The sequence below is a fragment of the Pipra filicauda genome, unplaced genomic scaffold (genome assembly GCF_003945595.2).
Source record: "Pipra filicauda isolate LSUMZ 115617 unplaced genomic scaffold, ASM394559v2 scaffold443_size986076_pilon, whole genome shotgun sequence".
NCBI lineage: Eukaryota > Metazoa > Chordata > Aves > Passeriformes > Pipridae > Pipra > Pipra filicauda.
This window is the reverse complement of record NW_024104580.1, coordinates 609477-626468: the sequence shown is the minus strand read 5'-3', so window position 1 is coordinate 626468 and position 16992 is coordinate 609477. Positions and strand designations below refer to the sequence as shown.

Sequence of the window (16992 nt, the reverse complement as noted above, 5' to 3'; positions counted from 1 at the left end):
GAAGAATGTTAAAGAAGTCACTTCAGTAGCCATCTAACTAGAAAAAAAGTATTCCTCAATGGTGGAACAACTTATCCCTGCCATGCCTTGCTCTTTCTCACATGCATTGGAAGACCTCCAAGAACTCTCTACTGTTTAACAGTGGAAAAATGGCCATCCTGTGCTTTTTCTCTCTTTCAACCTATTCAGTAGAATTCTTTGCATCTGACTTGCTTTCTTCTTTTTACATTTTGAAAATTCCCAATGGTTGAAACCAGAATGCTGGATAGAATTAAGTTTTAGATTACTACAGTCTATGAAATCACATACATCTGCTTCTGTAATAACTCTTTGGCAACTTAAGAGCTGCACTGGATGGGTAAAATAAGCTGATTTCATTTCAACATACTGATTTTGATTTTTCAAACAACTTTGTAATTTTCTGATACCACAAAAAATACTTGATCATAATTTATCTCAAGTAGCAATGAGAGCAACATGAAAGTCCTGATTTACATGCTCCACAGAATGTATAAAATTGAATTTTATGGGTTTGATCTTTTATGATTAGAAATTGGGAAGTTCTCCAGTTCTATCAGTTCTAATGGTCTCTCTTAGTCTACCCATTGCAAAATGGTTTTCATATTGTAATGAGGAGGGGAAAAAATATGTAACAAACATTTTCCAGGCCCCAAATTATATTTTTTTTATTTCAACCTATTTTATTCTATTGCTAAATTCTTTCCTTTTGAAAGTAAAAGCAGTGAGGTGAAAGCTTGAAGAACAGCTTAAGGATATTGATTCATTCTTATTTGATAGGTGGAATAATGGATGCAGCACTAACCACAGCAATTACAACATTAAAATGTCAAGAAATTAGAGGTCAAAATAACAGATAATTTTCTTCCTTTTGTCAGATTAAAAATTGACACTGTTTGACAGCACAGGATTTCTAGCTGAGAAAATTATGACAGCTTAACTCATCTTGTACTCGTAAGGCAGTAATTGATAATGAACTTTACCATGACAGTCCTCTCCTGTGGAGAAACATGACAGAACATCCATGGTACAAAGTCTGTATCTCTTTTTAATACGTAAACAGTAGTTATATTGGACATTAGATGTTATTTGGAATTGTCTTTACTGTTAGTTTACATCATAATCCAAATCCTTTCCTCTGGACAGACTTGGCTGACTTCAGGGGATTGATGCTGAGAATGCTAATGTATAAAGAACAACATAGGAAATGTGGTTTATTTGTGATGCTCCAGTGCTACTGGTCCACTTCTTTGGTAAAATACAGTTCCTCCTCTGGTTTCTCCCAGAATGTCTATAGATTTTAGGAGCCTCATTTTTTCTCCAAACACCTGGAAATCTGGGCCTTCAAAAATCCTAGAGATGTGTTTTTTTCAAGTTAGAACCTTGTATGACACAAAGTGTTGTGGCTGAAAGGGAAAAACAAAGCCATTCTGGTCATTAGAAAATGAAACAGATGAGATAAAATTATTTTTACTTATTACTACCTTAATTTAATACCTTATAGATTAAACACAAAAAAATGGGCACTTTAGTGCATACAAGGCTAATCACATGTAGTACTGAAAGCACATTTAGTTGAAGAAAAATACTATTTCAGGTTTTCTGATTAGTTTTATTTGGGGTTTTGTTTGTTTGTTTATTTTTAAATCATAGCCAGATCTCTGTTTATTTCTTTTTTAGACTTTCACCTAGTTTGTGATTAGAAATATTTTGAAAAACCATTTCAGCTTTTGGATTGCCCTAGACTTTAGACTAACTTGGTGTCATCCTTGCGTTAAGTTGCAAAATCCAGCTTACAGCAACTTCCCTGTGACTGCTGCATCTTCACCAAACACTTGTATCCCCCCAGTCTGGCAGGAATTGCATGCAAGTAGGAAAGCAAGGCAATGTGAAGCTAGTGGGCTCAGATATTTTTCTGAGCAGCCACCTGTCAAAATACCTGAGCATACTCACAACTCACACAGCAAATTGAAAAATGATTAAAATTACTAGTGTTTGACAGGCAGTTGCTGTGCCCGTAAACTAATCCTAGTAGAACAGTTTTTCTAGCAGCTAACAGAGCATATGGCCTATGCAATATTTATTTCTTTGGTGGTGACTTGATATTTAGCATATTTAAATAATTTGAAAAGTCATAATGAAGAAGTAGATGCAATGCTTTTCAGCCACCCTCATTTCTGGGTTATATTTTTCCTCTTATATTTCCCTCTGTTATCTCTTTCTTTGATCTGACAGGAATAACAAAGCATCCCTCTGGATCTGCTATAGTGAAATATGCCCACAGGAAGCAGAGTAGATCACATCAGTTTTCACTTTTTTTTTTTTCCTTTCTTTTTTTTCCCCCTCCTTGCTGAAACACTTTTTGCTACTACAGAGGGCTGACATGATAGGGCTGTCAAGACTCAGTAAGATAGATATATCTTTAACAAAAGGAACTGGAATGCTAGCCTTTCCCTGGTGACCGAACCTGGCAAATTTATGAGGAAAAAATTAACACGCCATTCTAATGGCACTATATAACACTTTCAAGGTAGCACCAGCCCTTGCCACCATGTGCTCGTTCTTTCTTTCGCTCATAGTTATTTTTATTTATTCAGATTTCATTTTTAACTCGTTAAGATCTTTTTCTTCTGGGAGCCGTTTCTTTGATGTGACAAGAATATCAAAACCACCCCTATGGATCTGCTTGATTGAATTGTACCCACAGCACTGGCCACTTAACATGTTCACTTGTACTTAATTGCCTCCATACAAGGGATGGTCTTTCCTTCCTTTCTGCTTAGGCATGAATATGGATAGTGGTGAAATTAGTAGGAAGCTGCATGTAGTATCAATGCCTACTTTTTTCAAAGTTAATTGAAGGTATTCAAGTAAAAGCTGTCATTAAAGTAGAAATTATTTTCCTATATGCCAAGGACTCTTTTCTTCTCTTAGAAATGTGTACTTGCATTCTATTGCATTCTATTGCATTTTTGTCAAGAAATCTACATCTCCTTCATTCCCAAATACTGTTCTTCCCAGACATACAGAACAAGGATTTTTTTCCAAATTTATACTGATTTGGGGGGAAAAAAAGTGATTATGTTATACTATTTTTGGCCTGTGTGTGTGTTTTGTATGCGTTAAGATATTATCAACAGAAAACTAATGGAATTTTTATGTTTCACTCTTGGAACAGCTAGGGATATAACAGTGAGTTTCAGAGATCAATATCCTCTTCACTAAACGGGAAAGGAATAATTTTTACTTGCTGTCACTTTGTTATGATAGTTCTCTGTAGATCAACAAGAAAAACGCAGGGACTTTTTGAGGGTAAGATATTTATTTTTGTAGGTAAAGATTCCTGCAAAAGACACTGAATACAGGAAAAGACACTTTAAATTAGAATATTCAGTAAGGAATTATATAAATTGCATGAAGTCAGTTATCATGCAGTAATTTCCCAATGCATAGGCTTTTATTTGGATTTTAATGTATGCACTTTTATCTGTTTGTTGTTCAGAGGAAAGGGCTTTCAGAAGGTGCTTACTTCAGAATAACTGAAACATTTCAATTATGCATCCAATTTAACTATGAAATAACTTTTTGGGAGCACCTACCCCGAGTAACACAAGCCATTTACAACAAGAGTCAGAAATCATGATCTGATCTATAGGACTTCAATCTGAAAATATCCTTCTACAATTCCTTAAAGCAATTATCCACAGTTAGATTAATGATTTATCACAATATCTCCAGCTAATGAGTGTATTAAAGATGGTCAGTTAGTCAGTATTTTAGAGAATCTGTGATGTTCTGAGTCTATGACCATTCCCGGATCATGCTGTTATATGTTTATGGGAATTAAGAATCTTTTCATAATCAAGAAAGGACACAATTTGTGAAAGCAAAAAAAAATTGTGGCATACAGGTGGGGGTTTTGTCCAAAATGGCATATTAGTTTTGGGATTCGTTTATTATTTATTGTACTTGCAATTAAAAAGTTCAGCATTCAGATAGAGCTAAGCACTGCCACTCGATGCACATCACCAACTTTACACCTACCATTCAAACCAAAGAACTGATGACAACTTATTTAGCTGATGAGACTTCAATCAACCTATTCATTCATTCATCAGAGGAATACTAGGGTGAATTTTAAGTAACCCATAGCCCTGGAAAATATATTCTAATACTTCAACCCACTGGAAGTATTATTTGGAATAAATTGTTTGGCCCATTCTCATCTACATTAGAAATTTTGTATGCATTTTAAATCCCAGAGTCTTACCCAAACTGAGTTTAATGTTTTGCCTATATGAAAAAAACATTAACTGCAATTGCTCTCTTTTATTGCTGAAATATATAAAAGAAATATATATCAGTCTTGTACATGAAAATTTCTTCTTTATTGTCTGGGGTTTTTCAGTTTTCTCCATGTGGATGACAGGTAGCAATTATTGATTTTTAAAATTAGCAACAAGCATTTTCACATAGCCTGAAAGTGATATTTTATGCGAAAGAGAGGGATGGCGTGAAAATTGCTGCATCTGATTGTAGCAGAAATAGCTGGAAGGGGCTTCTTTTTTCCTATTAGCACAGATTTCAGTTATATTATGCTGTCACTACCTCAGTATAAATTAACTATTCAAAACTATTATTCAAAACATTTCCCACACAGTAGTTTATTGGAACAGATATTACTAAGTCTAAGTATCTAGTCATTCACTTAGAAAGATGCAAAGCTGAGCTTTCTAAGTGTTTTAAACATATTGATAATGTGCCTCTTTAATGTCACTTCGAAGCCTGTATACAGCATATCTATATTATTGTTTTCAATTTATGTCAAGAACAAAGTGAAGTTTTGAAGAATGTGTTCTGGGAAATAATCCAAACAAAATTATTTCTTTATAACCTAAACCCTGCAAATAACTGAGAACATTTATTTTAAATGTAACAGTATAACCTTGTTCCAAAACTGAACTTCTAATGTACACTGAAAACTGATGAATACTCTGTGTGACAGCTTTCACTATGTATGGTTTACCTACTTCTCTGTCAGTCCTTTTTCAGTTGTAAGTTTTGAAGGTTTGCCTGTTCTCTGAAATAGATCTTGTGTCCTGCAGTGGATAAATTGAAAGTTGGCAGATGGTTGGATCCTCATCATAACTACAATTTGTAGTGAAGTATGTGTGCTTTCAAAATCTCAGTGCACCTTCTTGAAGTGGGAACAAGGCAAATGATTTGTGATAGAAAGATCAGGCTGAGAGCAGAGAGATAAGCCAGCATTTACTTTCTGTTCAGATGAAAAACGAAAACCACTAATGTTATATTGCCACATTCTTTACTTAATTTTGTTTCATTAACAAGGAAAGATTTTACTCAAGAGTTTTGCTATTTTTTTTGTCAAAGCAGAAGTAGAACATAAAGTCACATTTTTAATTTTGTATGATTTTATATTTATAAAAGAAGAACAGATACTTTGGTTTACTGAGCCTGTCCTACTTTCCAAGCATTAAAAATGTCTTCAGTCATTGTGTTTTATTTCAATAATAAACCAGAGCAAAAAACATCATAGCTAAATTGCATACTTTAGTGATTAAGTACCCTTTCCTCTTTTATTACTGCCAAGCTTTCAGAAGACCTGTTCTGCAGTTTGCCTCGCTGTTTACCTCATTTTCTTTTGTGTTTTCCTACAGGGGAAATTCTTAATTGTAAAAATAAGTGGAAATAAATGTGATGTGTATGTTCTGCACAATGGCTTTCTGAAACATGTGTAAGTTATTCTACTGGCAGCAAAGGTTACTCATTATCTGAGCTATTAATAACATTTATTTTCCACAACAATTAGATTCTCTAGGCTAAATCCTATACTTTCATTTATTTATTTCTACATCAAAAGATGTCACTGTCCCAGTAGTTTAAAAGACTACCTGCTTATGATTATTTGAATCCTTGTCATCTACTGGCCAAATTGCCACAGGGTATGAAAAGTCGCTAGTAGAGCACCTTTCTCTCATGTTTTGGTTGAAATTCCTCATGAAAATGCTGTGTTATTTTTTATGCTGCTTTACCAAAAAGATCTCAGAGAGGAAGAGCATCCTAGTGATAAGAGGACGGAGAAGACTGATTTAGGAACAGGATTTCAAGAGTTGGATGGAAAATAACAGTCAAAGTGAATGTGTGGCAGAAAGGCAAGAATATGGAGAGTTCATGCCAGCTGAGATGGGGATGTTGCTATGTCTGATTCCAGATTAACTAGCAGTTGCAGGGTCAAATTTGTCAAAACAAAAGTTTAGACAAAATGGCAGACATTTTCAAAGTTCTATAGGCTATAATTTGGCTCTAGACATAAGATAAATTGTAGAAGTCTCGTTAAATGGATCATCTCAAACTAGAATGAGCAAACACTGTGAAAATCAGTTGTTAGGAAGAATGTACAATGTAGGCAGATAGAAAAATTGTGATGTTTTCATCTGAATCTTTTATTCTGTTACGTTCTGTTATGATGATGGCTGTAAGCATGATATGAACACAACTGCTTTTTCAGTAACTCCATTAATCTGTGCCTCTTATGATTACATTAAGTTCTATTGTAAGTAATTGCATTTGTTTTGTTTTAATTCATGATTATCTTTATAACTTTTTCATTTCTGAAAAATTAATGGTTAATGTAGAAATTTTTTTAATTGATACATCATGAATGGAATTTTTTCCAGACAGCCAGCTCTTCTGTGGTCTTCATTGTTTAAGACCCGCCATCTGAGTGGTTGGTCCTTTGATGACTTAATTAGGCTAAAGTCAATAGGTTTAAAATTTGTGGTCAAAGTTTCAAAGTTTCAGTGAAAACTCCTGTTGATATTACTGTTGCATTTTTAGGAATCAGATGCCTATGCCTAAAGGACTCTGTGCTCCTAAAAATGACATTTAAAAACATATGCAGTCTCTTAAACAAAACCAAAGACTAGGAGAGGTAATAAATAGTATTAAACCTGACAAGGTCCCCAACAAGTTCTCCCTTCTATCAGCACAGAGTAAAATTTTTCAATCTGTAAGAGGCAGTGCACAATTCAGATGACATCAGCATCCCTGAAAACCATTGAAAGTAGCCCAATGCTACTTCCTTGTCTTCACTCCCAGTTACTTCCCAAGCACTTAACAAGTGTAGGGTACTTGTAGTTTTTTCTTTTCTTCTGGCAGCAACATGGGAACCAGCAAAGCCAGTCTCTTTGTGCTCTCTGTGACCTTTCATTGCTAGAAGTCACAAACCATTTAGTCACCCAGCTTGAAAGTCAGGGGTCCTTCAGAAATATTCAATGCCAAAGTTTCCTCTAAAATACCAGTGTTTTTTTCACTTGGTGCATTGGCCTATTGAGAGCTGTGAGTGGAAGTCAGGCTGACTGCTTCTACTTGCCAGACCAGGCTGTAGAATAAGGACAGAGGTGCTCAATTTTGCTGTTTTGTCCAGACTGGAGTTTTCTCTATGTCTCTTTCCCCAGGAGATCTTCATGAACAGTAGAAGTTTCTTTCTTCTACCTCAATGGAGAGGAAAATAACAAGAGATTTTTAACAAGTACCTTCCCTGTTTTGTAGCATTTTTACTCCTGCACAGCATCTGGGGCTTTATTATTGTAGGACTATAAATGTAGAATACAACTGTCTTCATTGCCACAGAATAACTAGCTTCTGCTTTCAGCTCAGCATTCTGGTTAGTATAAATGATGATGGATCTGTGCAGTGTGAGTTTGAAATCCTTTTAAAATTCTTTTTGAATAGTAAGAAAACCAAAAGTAGTATCAATTTTTGCCCAGAATAAAGCCCTGCATGTGCTGTAGTGTTTAACAGGTCAGGATGAGCAGCTTCTCCATCTGATGAAGAGAAGTAATAATGAGGGATGAACGAGGGAAAATGGAATTACATGGGAAGATGAGTACTTACACAACTCCTGTCTCTTGAGGGAGGGAGTATGAGAGGCCAGATGAACAACAATGAGAGGAAAAGGACAAAAACGACATTTGGAATTTTTGTTGAAAAGGAGAAGGAAGGGAAAGGATTGGAAAGGGTTAGAAATGCAGTCATTGGGAGCCTTATAGAAGTGAAGGAATTACCACAGGAATAGATAGCTCTTGGTATTGTTGTTAATGCAGAGAAATTATGTTTGCAGCCTTCCCAAAGCTTTATGGGATTTTCTAGTGTTGACCTTTGGGACTTATTTTTTAATTAGTGAATTCATTGAGATATTCTATAATATAACCTAGTTAAGCATTTCTAAACAAAACCAAACCTTCTTTATTTTATATACTTTTGACTTGTAAAATTCAGCAGGTTTCTAAATGCAGTTGATGGTATATTGAAAGATACTACTGGCAATTTTTAGCCTGGCACAACTGGAACTTCAGGCTCTCTGGCTGTCACACACTACTTTTCACATGTGGAAACAATTGCAGCATCCCAGACAGAAGCAGTGTTTTTGGGTTTTTTTAAATGCCTGTAAATTTTAGTGACTGCCAACTAAGGGATGCTAATGACAGTTTTCATACATATTTTGTTTTGTTTTTTGTTTTCCCTTTTGTAGACTTTGAGAATGTGTAGTGGTTCCAGTCAGAAGAGAATCTGCATTTAAAAATTCGGAAAATTTTTTATTTTTACCAAGAAAATGTAACAAATTTATCTATGCTTTGGAAAAGCCTTGAAATAACTTTTCATTTTAGGGATAATGCACTTGGAATCCTAGCAGCCTTTTGAGAAAATAATATTTGTTTCATAAGTTTGCTCTGTTTCAAAAAAAAAAATCCATCCCAAAGATCTAAAAACTCAAAATAAGATTTCATCATCCTGGCTTGTATTTCATATGCAAAAGAGAAAAATAAATTAGTTAAAGGGTGACATAAGGCAGAGGAAAGGAAACACTTGGCTTAAAAGCAAAAACTCTTGAGTGGGAATGACAAGTACGAGATATGTATAACCTAAGACTGTAATCGTAAATTTTTAAAAAATAATGAAGACAGAAAGGTGCAGGCAAGAATAGCTTCAAGAGGAATTTTGGTAATAACAAGAACTTGAATTTCTTGAAACTTGAAACTGGTGACAGAAACTCAAGAAGAAAGGAACAGTTTGGCCAGAACAGAAGATGATGTTCTGAGTAAGGTATTACTAAGGCCTTAGAGTGAAGAATTTCTCTTTAGTAACAGGATTTATACAACAGGAGTCACATTGGGGAAATGAAGCTGGTTTGGCTTGGTTTGCAAATACATCTGCAATTCTGTATGCTGTTAGGCTTTGATTACCATCATGTAAAGGAATAGTACAAAAGGGTAGTATCAATGGGGAAATTGTATGTTACAGGTGTACATTTTAGCAATTTACATTGCAGAATCAAGATGTCAAGAGAAGTGTGTTCCATAGACCTAAACACCACATGGGAAAGATCATCTAGATGGGCCTCTCACCCAATAAATCACATAGAGCTTTTGTCCATGTAGCATTTCAAATCTGACCATAAGGGTTGGTATCTGAGTAATGAAGAGGATATGGAAGTCTTTCCTTATATAGAAAGAGTTTAGGTAATGAGAAGTTATTTCAGCCAGTCACCTTAAATATTTATAATCCCAAAGCAACAACAAAAATTCTTGTTTTAAAAGAAATGGGGGAATGACTTCAGAAAAGATGAAATCCTTGTTTCTGAGAGTGCTCATTATGCAACAATAGGACAATTACAAGTTATCTAAAACTAAAAAATCCTGATTGCCCAGATTTCAAAACCTTGACTAGTTATGTCATTAAGTTACATAGTTGATGAATTATTGCATCATGCTATTAAATCTCTCACAAAAGCAATTTAGCAGTAAAATATTTTCTGATGTTTGTACTCAGTAACTTAATGATCAAAGAAAGCAACGTTTTCTTCTATAAACTTAATGCAGATTTGGAAGTATGATGACAGAGCAATGATTTCATTTGGCATGACATCAGTGAACACAAGAGTTTCAGTAAATGTTACCAATCTTTATGGTACAGGAATAATTACAAACATGAACATAAGAAATACAATAGTTCAACTGAAGAAATAATGGCATAAAACTGGAAAAATAAAATGTTCTTTATATGAAGGGTGACATCATTACTTTCTGAAGCTACCTGAGGAGAGGAAGTGGAGAGGGAGGTGCTGAGCTCTTCTCTCTGGTATTCAGGGACACATGGAAATGGTTCAAAGCTGTGCCAGGGGAAGTTTTTACTTAACATTAGGAAGCTTTTCTTTACTGAATGGGTGGTCAAATGCTGCAACAGTGTTTAAGAGGCATTTGGACAATGCCCTCAACAACATGCTTTATCCTTTGGTCAGCCCTGAAGTGGTCAGACAACTGGACTAAATGATTGTTGTAGGTCCATTCCAATTGAAATAGTCTAGTCTAGTCTAGACTATACAAAAGAGAAAAAAATAATTTTTGAATGTATTTTTAAACAAAATTATAAATAAATATATAACTTCAGTTCCAGGCTATGTTTAGAGTTTTGCAGAGCATGGACTTTAAAGCAAAGGGATACTCCTTGTCTGCCTTGTATATAGGCAAACAGCAGGGAAGAAAAGGCAGTGAAATTGCCATGGTCTGAGTGCAAGACCCATTCCGGGGAATGGCTGCTAGAGACGAAAAGGAAGCATTTGTGCTCAGGCACATGGGAATCTTGCTCATGAGGGTATTCCTGAAAGAGTAAAGAACACTCTTAGCTAAACCTGCCCTGGCTGGAGGAAGTCTGTGGTATTTTTGCTTCACCTTCTCTGTTTCTGTTTGTGAGATGTATTGAATTTATTTCCCATTTGCAGTCCATTAACCAAATGCTTGCTTAAGCTGGCAGAGTGTTTAAAATACTTTTTATCATGAGTGGCATATTGGACTACCAGGGGCAAGGATGAGAGAGCTATAAGGGTGAAAGAGGGGAGAACAGGGTATCACAATTAGTAGCTTAATGAGGTAAATGTGAAAGTTAATAGGCAGCACTCCCTGAGACAAACAAGATCACCGATGTGACTCATGCTTTTAAAAAGAATGGGAGATCTTACCTTTCACATTCCCATTCCTTTCATAGTACTCTCTCCTTTCACAGGGGAATGAGGAAGAAGTGCAGGGCTGGACATTCTGGGAGGAAGCTGAAGGTCAGCTCTGAGCTGTTGGTGTTCTACTAGGGAGGTGTTTAATTGCACACTGGATCCAGTGAGATACATTCGGTGAGGGGAAGGAGCTTAAGGATGCCTCTTTCTCCACTACTAAATTAATAAAGTAGTGACCTGTGGAGAAAATCCATTTCTGTCCCTTTTAGTGGATCTTGCAGTTCCTTGAGCATTCTGATTAAATAACCGACTGTATTGAAGCCTCCACAATAGTTGAGTCATTGCTTTTGTTTAAACTACAGCACTTCTTTCCTCCAAGCATACAGTAATAAAATGGAATTCGATATTCTTAATCTAACTTATCAAAAGTCCTGAAGATACCAATGCTGCTTAACATCTATAGATGCAAAGAAAAAAGCAGTATCTCACACCAGTGGTACAAAACAAAAACATTTCAAGTTGTTTATGTTACCCACTAAAGGGCTGTCAATCATATGTGCTATGGAGAAGACAGTGTTGGGGGCTGTTGAGTGTGCTGGGTGCATGTGCGGAAGAGCACATAAAGAATTCCTCTGTTTACTTGGATGAAAAAATTAAGTAAACTTATAGGAAAGGCAGAGTTGGATGACTATTGCTGTGGTACATATTTCTCAAATTCCTACAGATTTTTGCTCTTCGTTAGACTCAGTGCCTATGCACAGGGGAAAAGGGATTATAGAAAAACCTGAATGTGGTAACAAAGAATAAAACACACCAGGATTATGGGAATTAGCAATAAAAAGCCTGAATATGCAAAAAAAGCACAATAAAAACATAGAGAAACTCAGATAATAAATATTTTAGAAAGTCTACCTGACTGTGGTAGTAATTAGTGAAGATGAATAAAACAAGAACACTTCACATAAGAATAAAATTAGTCTTACTATCTGCAGTGCAGTCTGTTTTTTAGGAATTTCTTTCTTCCCTTCATGACTCATAGTGAAACTGCTCATGCTTTAATGTTTCTTCATTATAATAATCACTGGACATCTCACTTAGCAAAGGCAATTTTGCAAATGAAATGGACTGTTAGTATTTTCCTTGGTGATTTTACCTGCATTTTTAAAGAACAATTTTAGAGGAAAAGTATGTTAAAAATAAACTGCTTCATAGCTTACCCTTTTTGCAGAGGTATGTCAGATAGACAAAACCTTCATTTCTGTGATGTTTCAGATGAGTCAGTTCTAGGATTTTCATTTAGATTAGAACTGAGCTTCTGAAATTAATGTACCAGCCATCCCTATTTGCCATGCTTTCATTCAAACAGCAGAACAGTTTTGGAGTGTGTGAACTGGCTCCCAAGCCACAGAAGCCACGTGTGCCAGGGGTGCAGCTGACAGAGATCAGCCACTGTTGGGGGAAAACTAGGGCATGGTTTCAGCATGGCTTCCTCAAGAGAAACATGACTTCCTCTTCTGCATGGTATACAGTGATAGGACACATGAATGGTTCAAAGCTGCATATGGAGAAGGATAAACTAGACATTAGAAAGCATTTCTTTACCAAAAGAATGATCAAACACTGGATTGTGCTTCCTAGAGAGGTCGTTGATGCCCCAAGCCTACCAGTGTTTAAGATGCTTTTGGACAATGCCCTTAAGAACATGCTTTAATTTTTGGTCAGCAGTCAGCAACTTGTCTGGATGATCATTGTAGGTCCCTTCCAACTGGAAAGAATGTCCTATTCTATCCTAAGACTAACTCTTTTGCTCTGCAGCTCTGCTCCTGTTGAGTTACACTTCTTGCCGGTGGAGACATTGCCTATGACCACTAAAAAATAATTCTTACACATAAAGAAATAGAGTGCTTGAAATATTTAATAGCATATTTGTATTTATTTCAACCAGAATTAAGAAACAAAACCCAAATACTTCAGTAGACTACATAATGAGCAAAGCAGATGTATCAAACTCTTTATTCAATGGGAAACTGACACTAAGGCCTCATCCTCCAGGCTGCAGAGGAGCATCCAAGTGTCCTTGTGAATGTACAGTCTGCCTTTAAGAATTAAAATTGGAATCCAATAATTTATTTTCTTTGAGCAATATACATGGAGAATATTGATCATTGTATCTAAGATTAGTATTATTCATAAGATTTGATTATTTGATATATTGATTTCTTGACCAAAATGTACGCAAATATGTAATATAAATCCCTTTATGTTGTTGTTAAATGTTATTGTTGTCTTAAGTACTATGAAGTTGTGGGTTTTTGAGTGCACAAATTACGGTGTGTGAGGTCAATTAATTTTAAGCCTTGAATTATCAGCAAGTTTGAAGATTTTTTTCTTTCCTCATTCTGACCTATTATTATCAACTAATATGCTAAGAGCTATTTTATCTTTCTGAATACATGATCATATCCTAACAGATACTCCCTGAAGTATCCGGAGTACAAATCTCATTTTATGTGTATTAAAAACAGTAGGGAATCTCAAATCAGTTCACTAAATAGCTTTTCTGCAGCACCTTATTGAGAAAGAGAAAACTAATATAACTGCCATTTTGCTGTTTTGAAAGCGTTAAATTTGGCAGCCATTGAATTCCAAGCTTATATTATTTCTTCACAAAGGACATTTGAAGGTAAAATGAGAAGAAACTTTATTTTATTAAAATTTGAAAGTGACTAGAATGTGTGTCTCAGGGACTGGAGTAGTCCTTTGCACACAATATTCAAGATCTGATGGGAGAAAAGAAATTGTTTAATAAGAATGAAATGTTTAATACCATTAAATAATCTAAAGTTTGATGATTTACAGCTCAAGAAAAACTGTGGTGTACACTTAGCAATTTTCAGTTTAATTTCAGATACAGACAGAGTTCTCTTGTAAACAAATCAATGTATTACATTATTATTCACAGATCCGTTCTGTACCTGCTTTTCATTTTGTGTCAAGTTATCTGATAGGAGGCAGCATTAAGAATACCCTTGGGCCAGTCACTTTATCTCTGTGTGCTTATGTTTATCTTCTGTGTTAAGTTCTGACAAGGTTTTTCTGTCCTTTGTAAGTATTGTGAGCTCCAGAGAGGAATACCAGTTGGAGCTGTGCACAGCAGTAGTGTTGTGCAGACTGCAGTCTCGGTGCAGTAGCTGAATGTTATGAGTATATTTTAAGAAACATTGCTCAATTTCTTTAATGCTTCTAAGAGGTGTCAGTTTTACAAATGGTGTTTTAGAATGAAAAGGATAACATTAGTATCCATGGGGTGAAGGAGAGGTGGTTATCTTGTAAGTGCAAGCCAGCAAAAGTATTCAATATTCCCTGAATATCAAGGTCTTGATTCTGCATTGTTTCTGCTTGCAGAAGGACTTGACATTAACTTAAATGTTTTAAAATTATGGAAGCGTAGAGTATGTGAGTGCAGCACATCTTCAGCTGTAAAATAACACTTGCTTTTGACAGTTATATTTTAAGTGTCCATTCCTCATAATCTGAAAAAAACAGGAGAGCTTGTTATTGTAGTCTGCTTCTCTTTCTTCTCCTTATTACTACCATAAATCTACCTGAACTGAGAGGGAAAACCAGAAAAGTTTATTTACTGGAGAATTTACGGCCAAACAATCAGAATTTGCTAAGACTGGACAACATGAAAGTTAATGTGTAAATTAAAACTGGACTGCATGGAAAAAAATTTAATAATTCATTTCAGTGCTTCTGCAAGAGACCATAAGTATCATTTGAGGGATTGCTATAAAGGGTGAGAGAGAGAAATCTGGGGTTTTTTTCAGTATTGCTGCCAAATACAATTCACACTCTTATTTCAACACAGAATTCTTTCGAAAATTAAAATTAAATTAACCTTGATAATTATTTGGAAAAAAAATAGAAAAATGGAGGTTACTTTTCTGAAAATATAATTGTCAGCTATATGTGGAAGTATATATCACGCAGTGCCTGATATTGTTAATATTAGTATTTGTGATTTTGAAAAAGAAATTCACAAACAAGTGTAATTCCTTTCCCTTCTTCTCACCAGGCAAATCTGTTCTAGAGTACTGAACGTGATAGAAAATTCTACCATTATGTGACTTTTATACTCCTGTATAAAAAATGTCTGCATGAGTAAAGGCATCTACACAGTGTGTAAAGAGATACTATTATGGAAACGTACACACATATACACATATGCCCACACAAATGCTTTGGTTTTGTCTAAAATTCATCTATGCTTTTAAATTAATTCATCATTAAATGATGTTAATAAAACCTGAGATGCTCACTAGATCCTAAGAATCCCTCTGTGCCTTGGAGGCTGCAAGTTCACTCTGAATTAGTCAACAAACAAGAAATCATCTGTACTGGGATAATTACAGCGTCAAATGTGCTAGGGCTACAATCCATTGAAAGTCCTTCAGCCACTTGACTGGACTTTGCAATAAGTTTCTTTTTCAGCAAACGTTTGTTTGTGGTATTCCATTATATACCTGTCAATCTAGGGCATTAAGAGTGGTGGACATCAGTGACCTGTTAGGAAATCTCTCTGTAACATCTGTTCTTATGTCTATGCTGTGAAGCAGAGGGAAGCCCAGATTGGCATGTAGAAATGACAAAATATGTACATTAAAAGGATTCTTCTGTATCATGAAGTATTCATTGTGCTTCTTACCAATTTATGTCTGAAAGAAATAACATAGTTTACCAAGATAGTAATGTTTTTGGTGGTTTATCATGTTACTTCTGTGTAGCCAATGAAAAATTCATGAAGCTCACAAGAAAAATATTAAGGGTCAGTAGTTCATGGTACAGTATATAGAGGTACATAATGCACAGTGCATTTTAAAATCTGCCAGTTTAGTTTTTTATGAATGCTTTATTCTCAATTTTACAAGGTCAAATAAAATAGTACCTATCTGAAAGATAAGGAGTATTCTTTAACAGTATTGATTCTACAATTAGCAATATTTTACCACAGTTTTTAAGAATATATCTTAAATATATTTTTGTTTGAATGAACTATTTGAGTAGCAGAAGCATTTCAGTATGTGGGCTGTATTCTACCTATGGAACTAGTCAAGATTTATTCTGAAACCAGAATTAAGTCTTAAAGAATGTGTTGAAATTGCTAAGTTTTCATTTCAAACCTGTGAAGCCTGAAAGCCCATGAAAAATGCAATAAAATTAAGGATGAAATAAACATTCAGTGAATGTATGCAAATTGGAAAGATTTCTATGTTAATGTACCTGACAACATTTGTATCTGGCATTTTTTTGTTTTCATCTACTAAGGTTGTTGAAATAGTAAGTATTTTATTTTATACATAAATTTTCTTTCTCAGTTTTCTTTTCTTTTCCCCCATTTAAGATTCCAGAGGCTTATTTTATTAGAGATCCTCATACTTTCCTCCTTACAAAGGACTTTATTAAGGTATATATGTTGTTTTTAGTGCAAAAAAAAAAAGCTCTCTCAAGACCTGAACTGCATGTCCTCACAGGTTAACATTTTCACATATAATGCCATTTACTGGAAATGAGAATGGTTAGTTGGTTAACTGAAGCATGCTGAAAGGAGAAGCAAAGCTTGTCTACAAAATACTAACACTTGGATGAGTCTGCAGCCTGGGAGGAGAGCACCGGGTGAATTTTCTGGACTTTTTTCATGGCTGACTTGGGATATGCCTGCATTGTCACACAGTGTGTTGACCTCTCTCCTTGATGCATATTGCTCATGACAGTCCCTCTCCCTTGCCCGCAGGCCATGGAGGCGCAGATACAGAACTTTGGACAGACGCCATCGCAGTTGCTCATTGAGCCCCATCCACCTCGGAGCTCTGCCATGCACCTGGTGAGACATGACTGCTGGCTGGGAATGCATTCCCTTTGAACCGTAGGATCCCTTGTAGGTCATA

The 16992-nt window shown here is 35.4% G+C and overlaps 1 protein-coding gene across 6 annotated transcripts in view; it reads left to right on the top strand.

Moving 5' to 3' along the window:
- The window catches only part of NBEA (neurobeachin), a 389390-nt gene that overhangs the window by 344034 nt on the left and 28364 nt on the right, over positions 1-16992 (top strand). For all 6 annotated transcript variants that reach the window (XM_039385864.1, XM_039385860.1, XM_039385863.1 and 3 more), the window contains one exon: positions 16839-16928. In XM_039385864.1, the coding sequence (XP_039241798.1) occupies positions 16839-16928 (90 nt within the window). The remainder of the gene's footprint in view (positions 1-16838; positions 16929-16992) is intronic.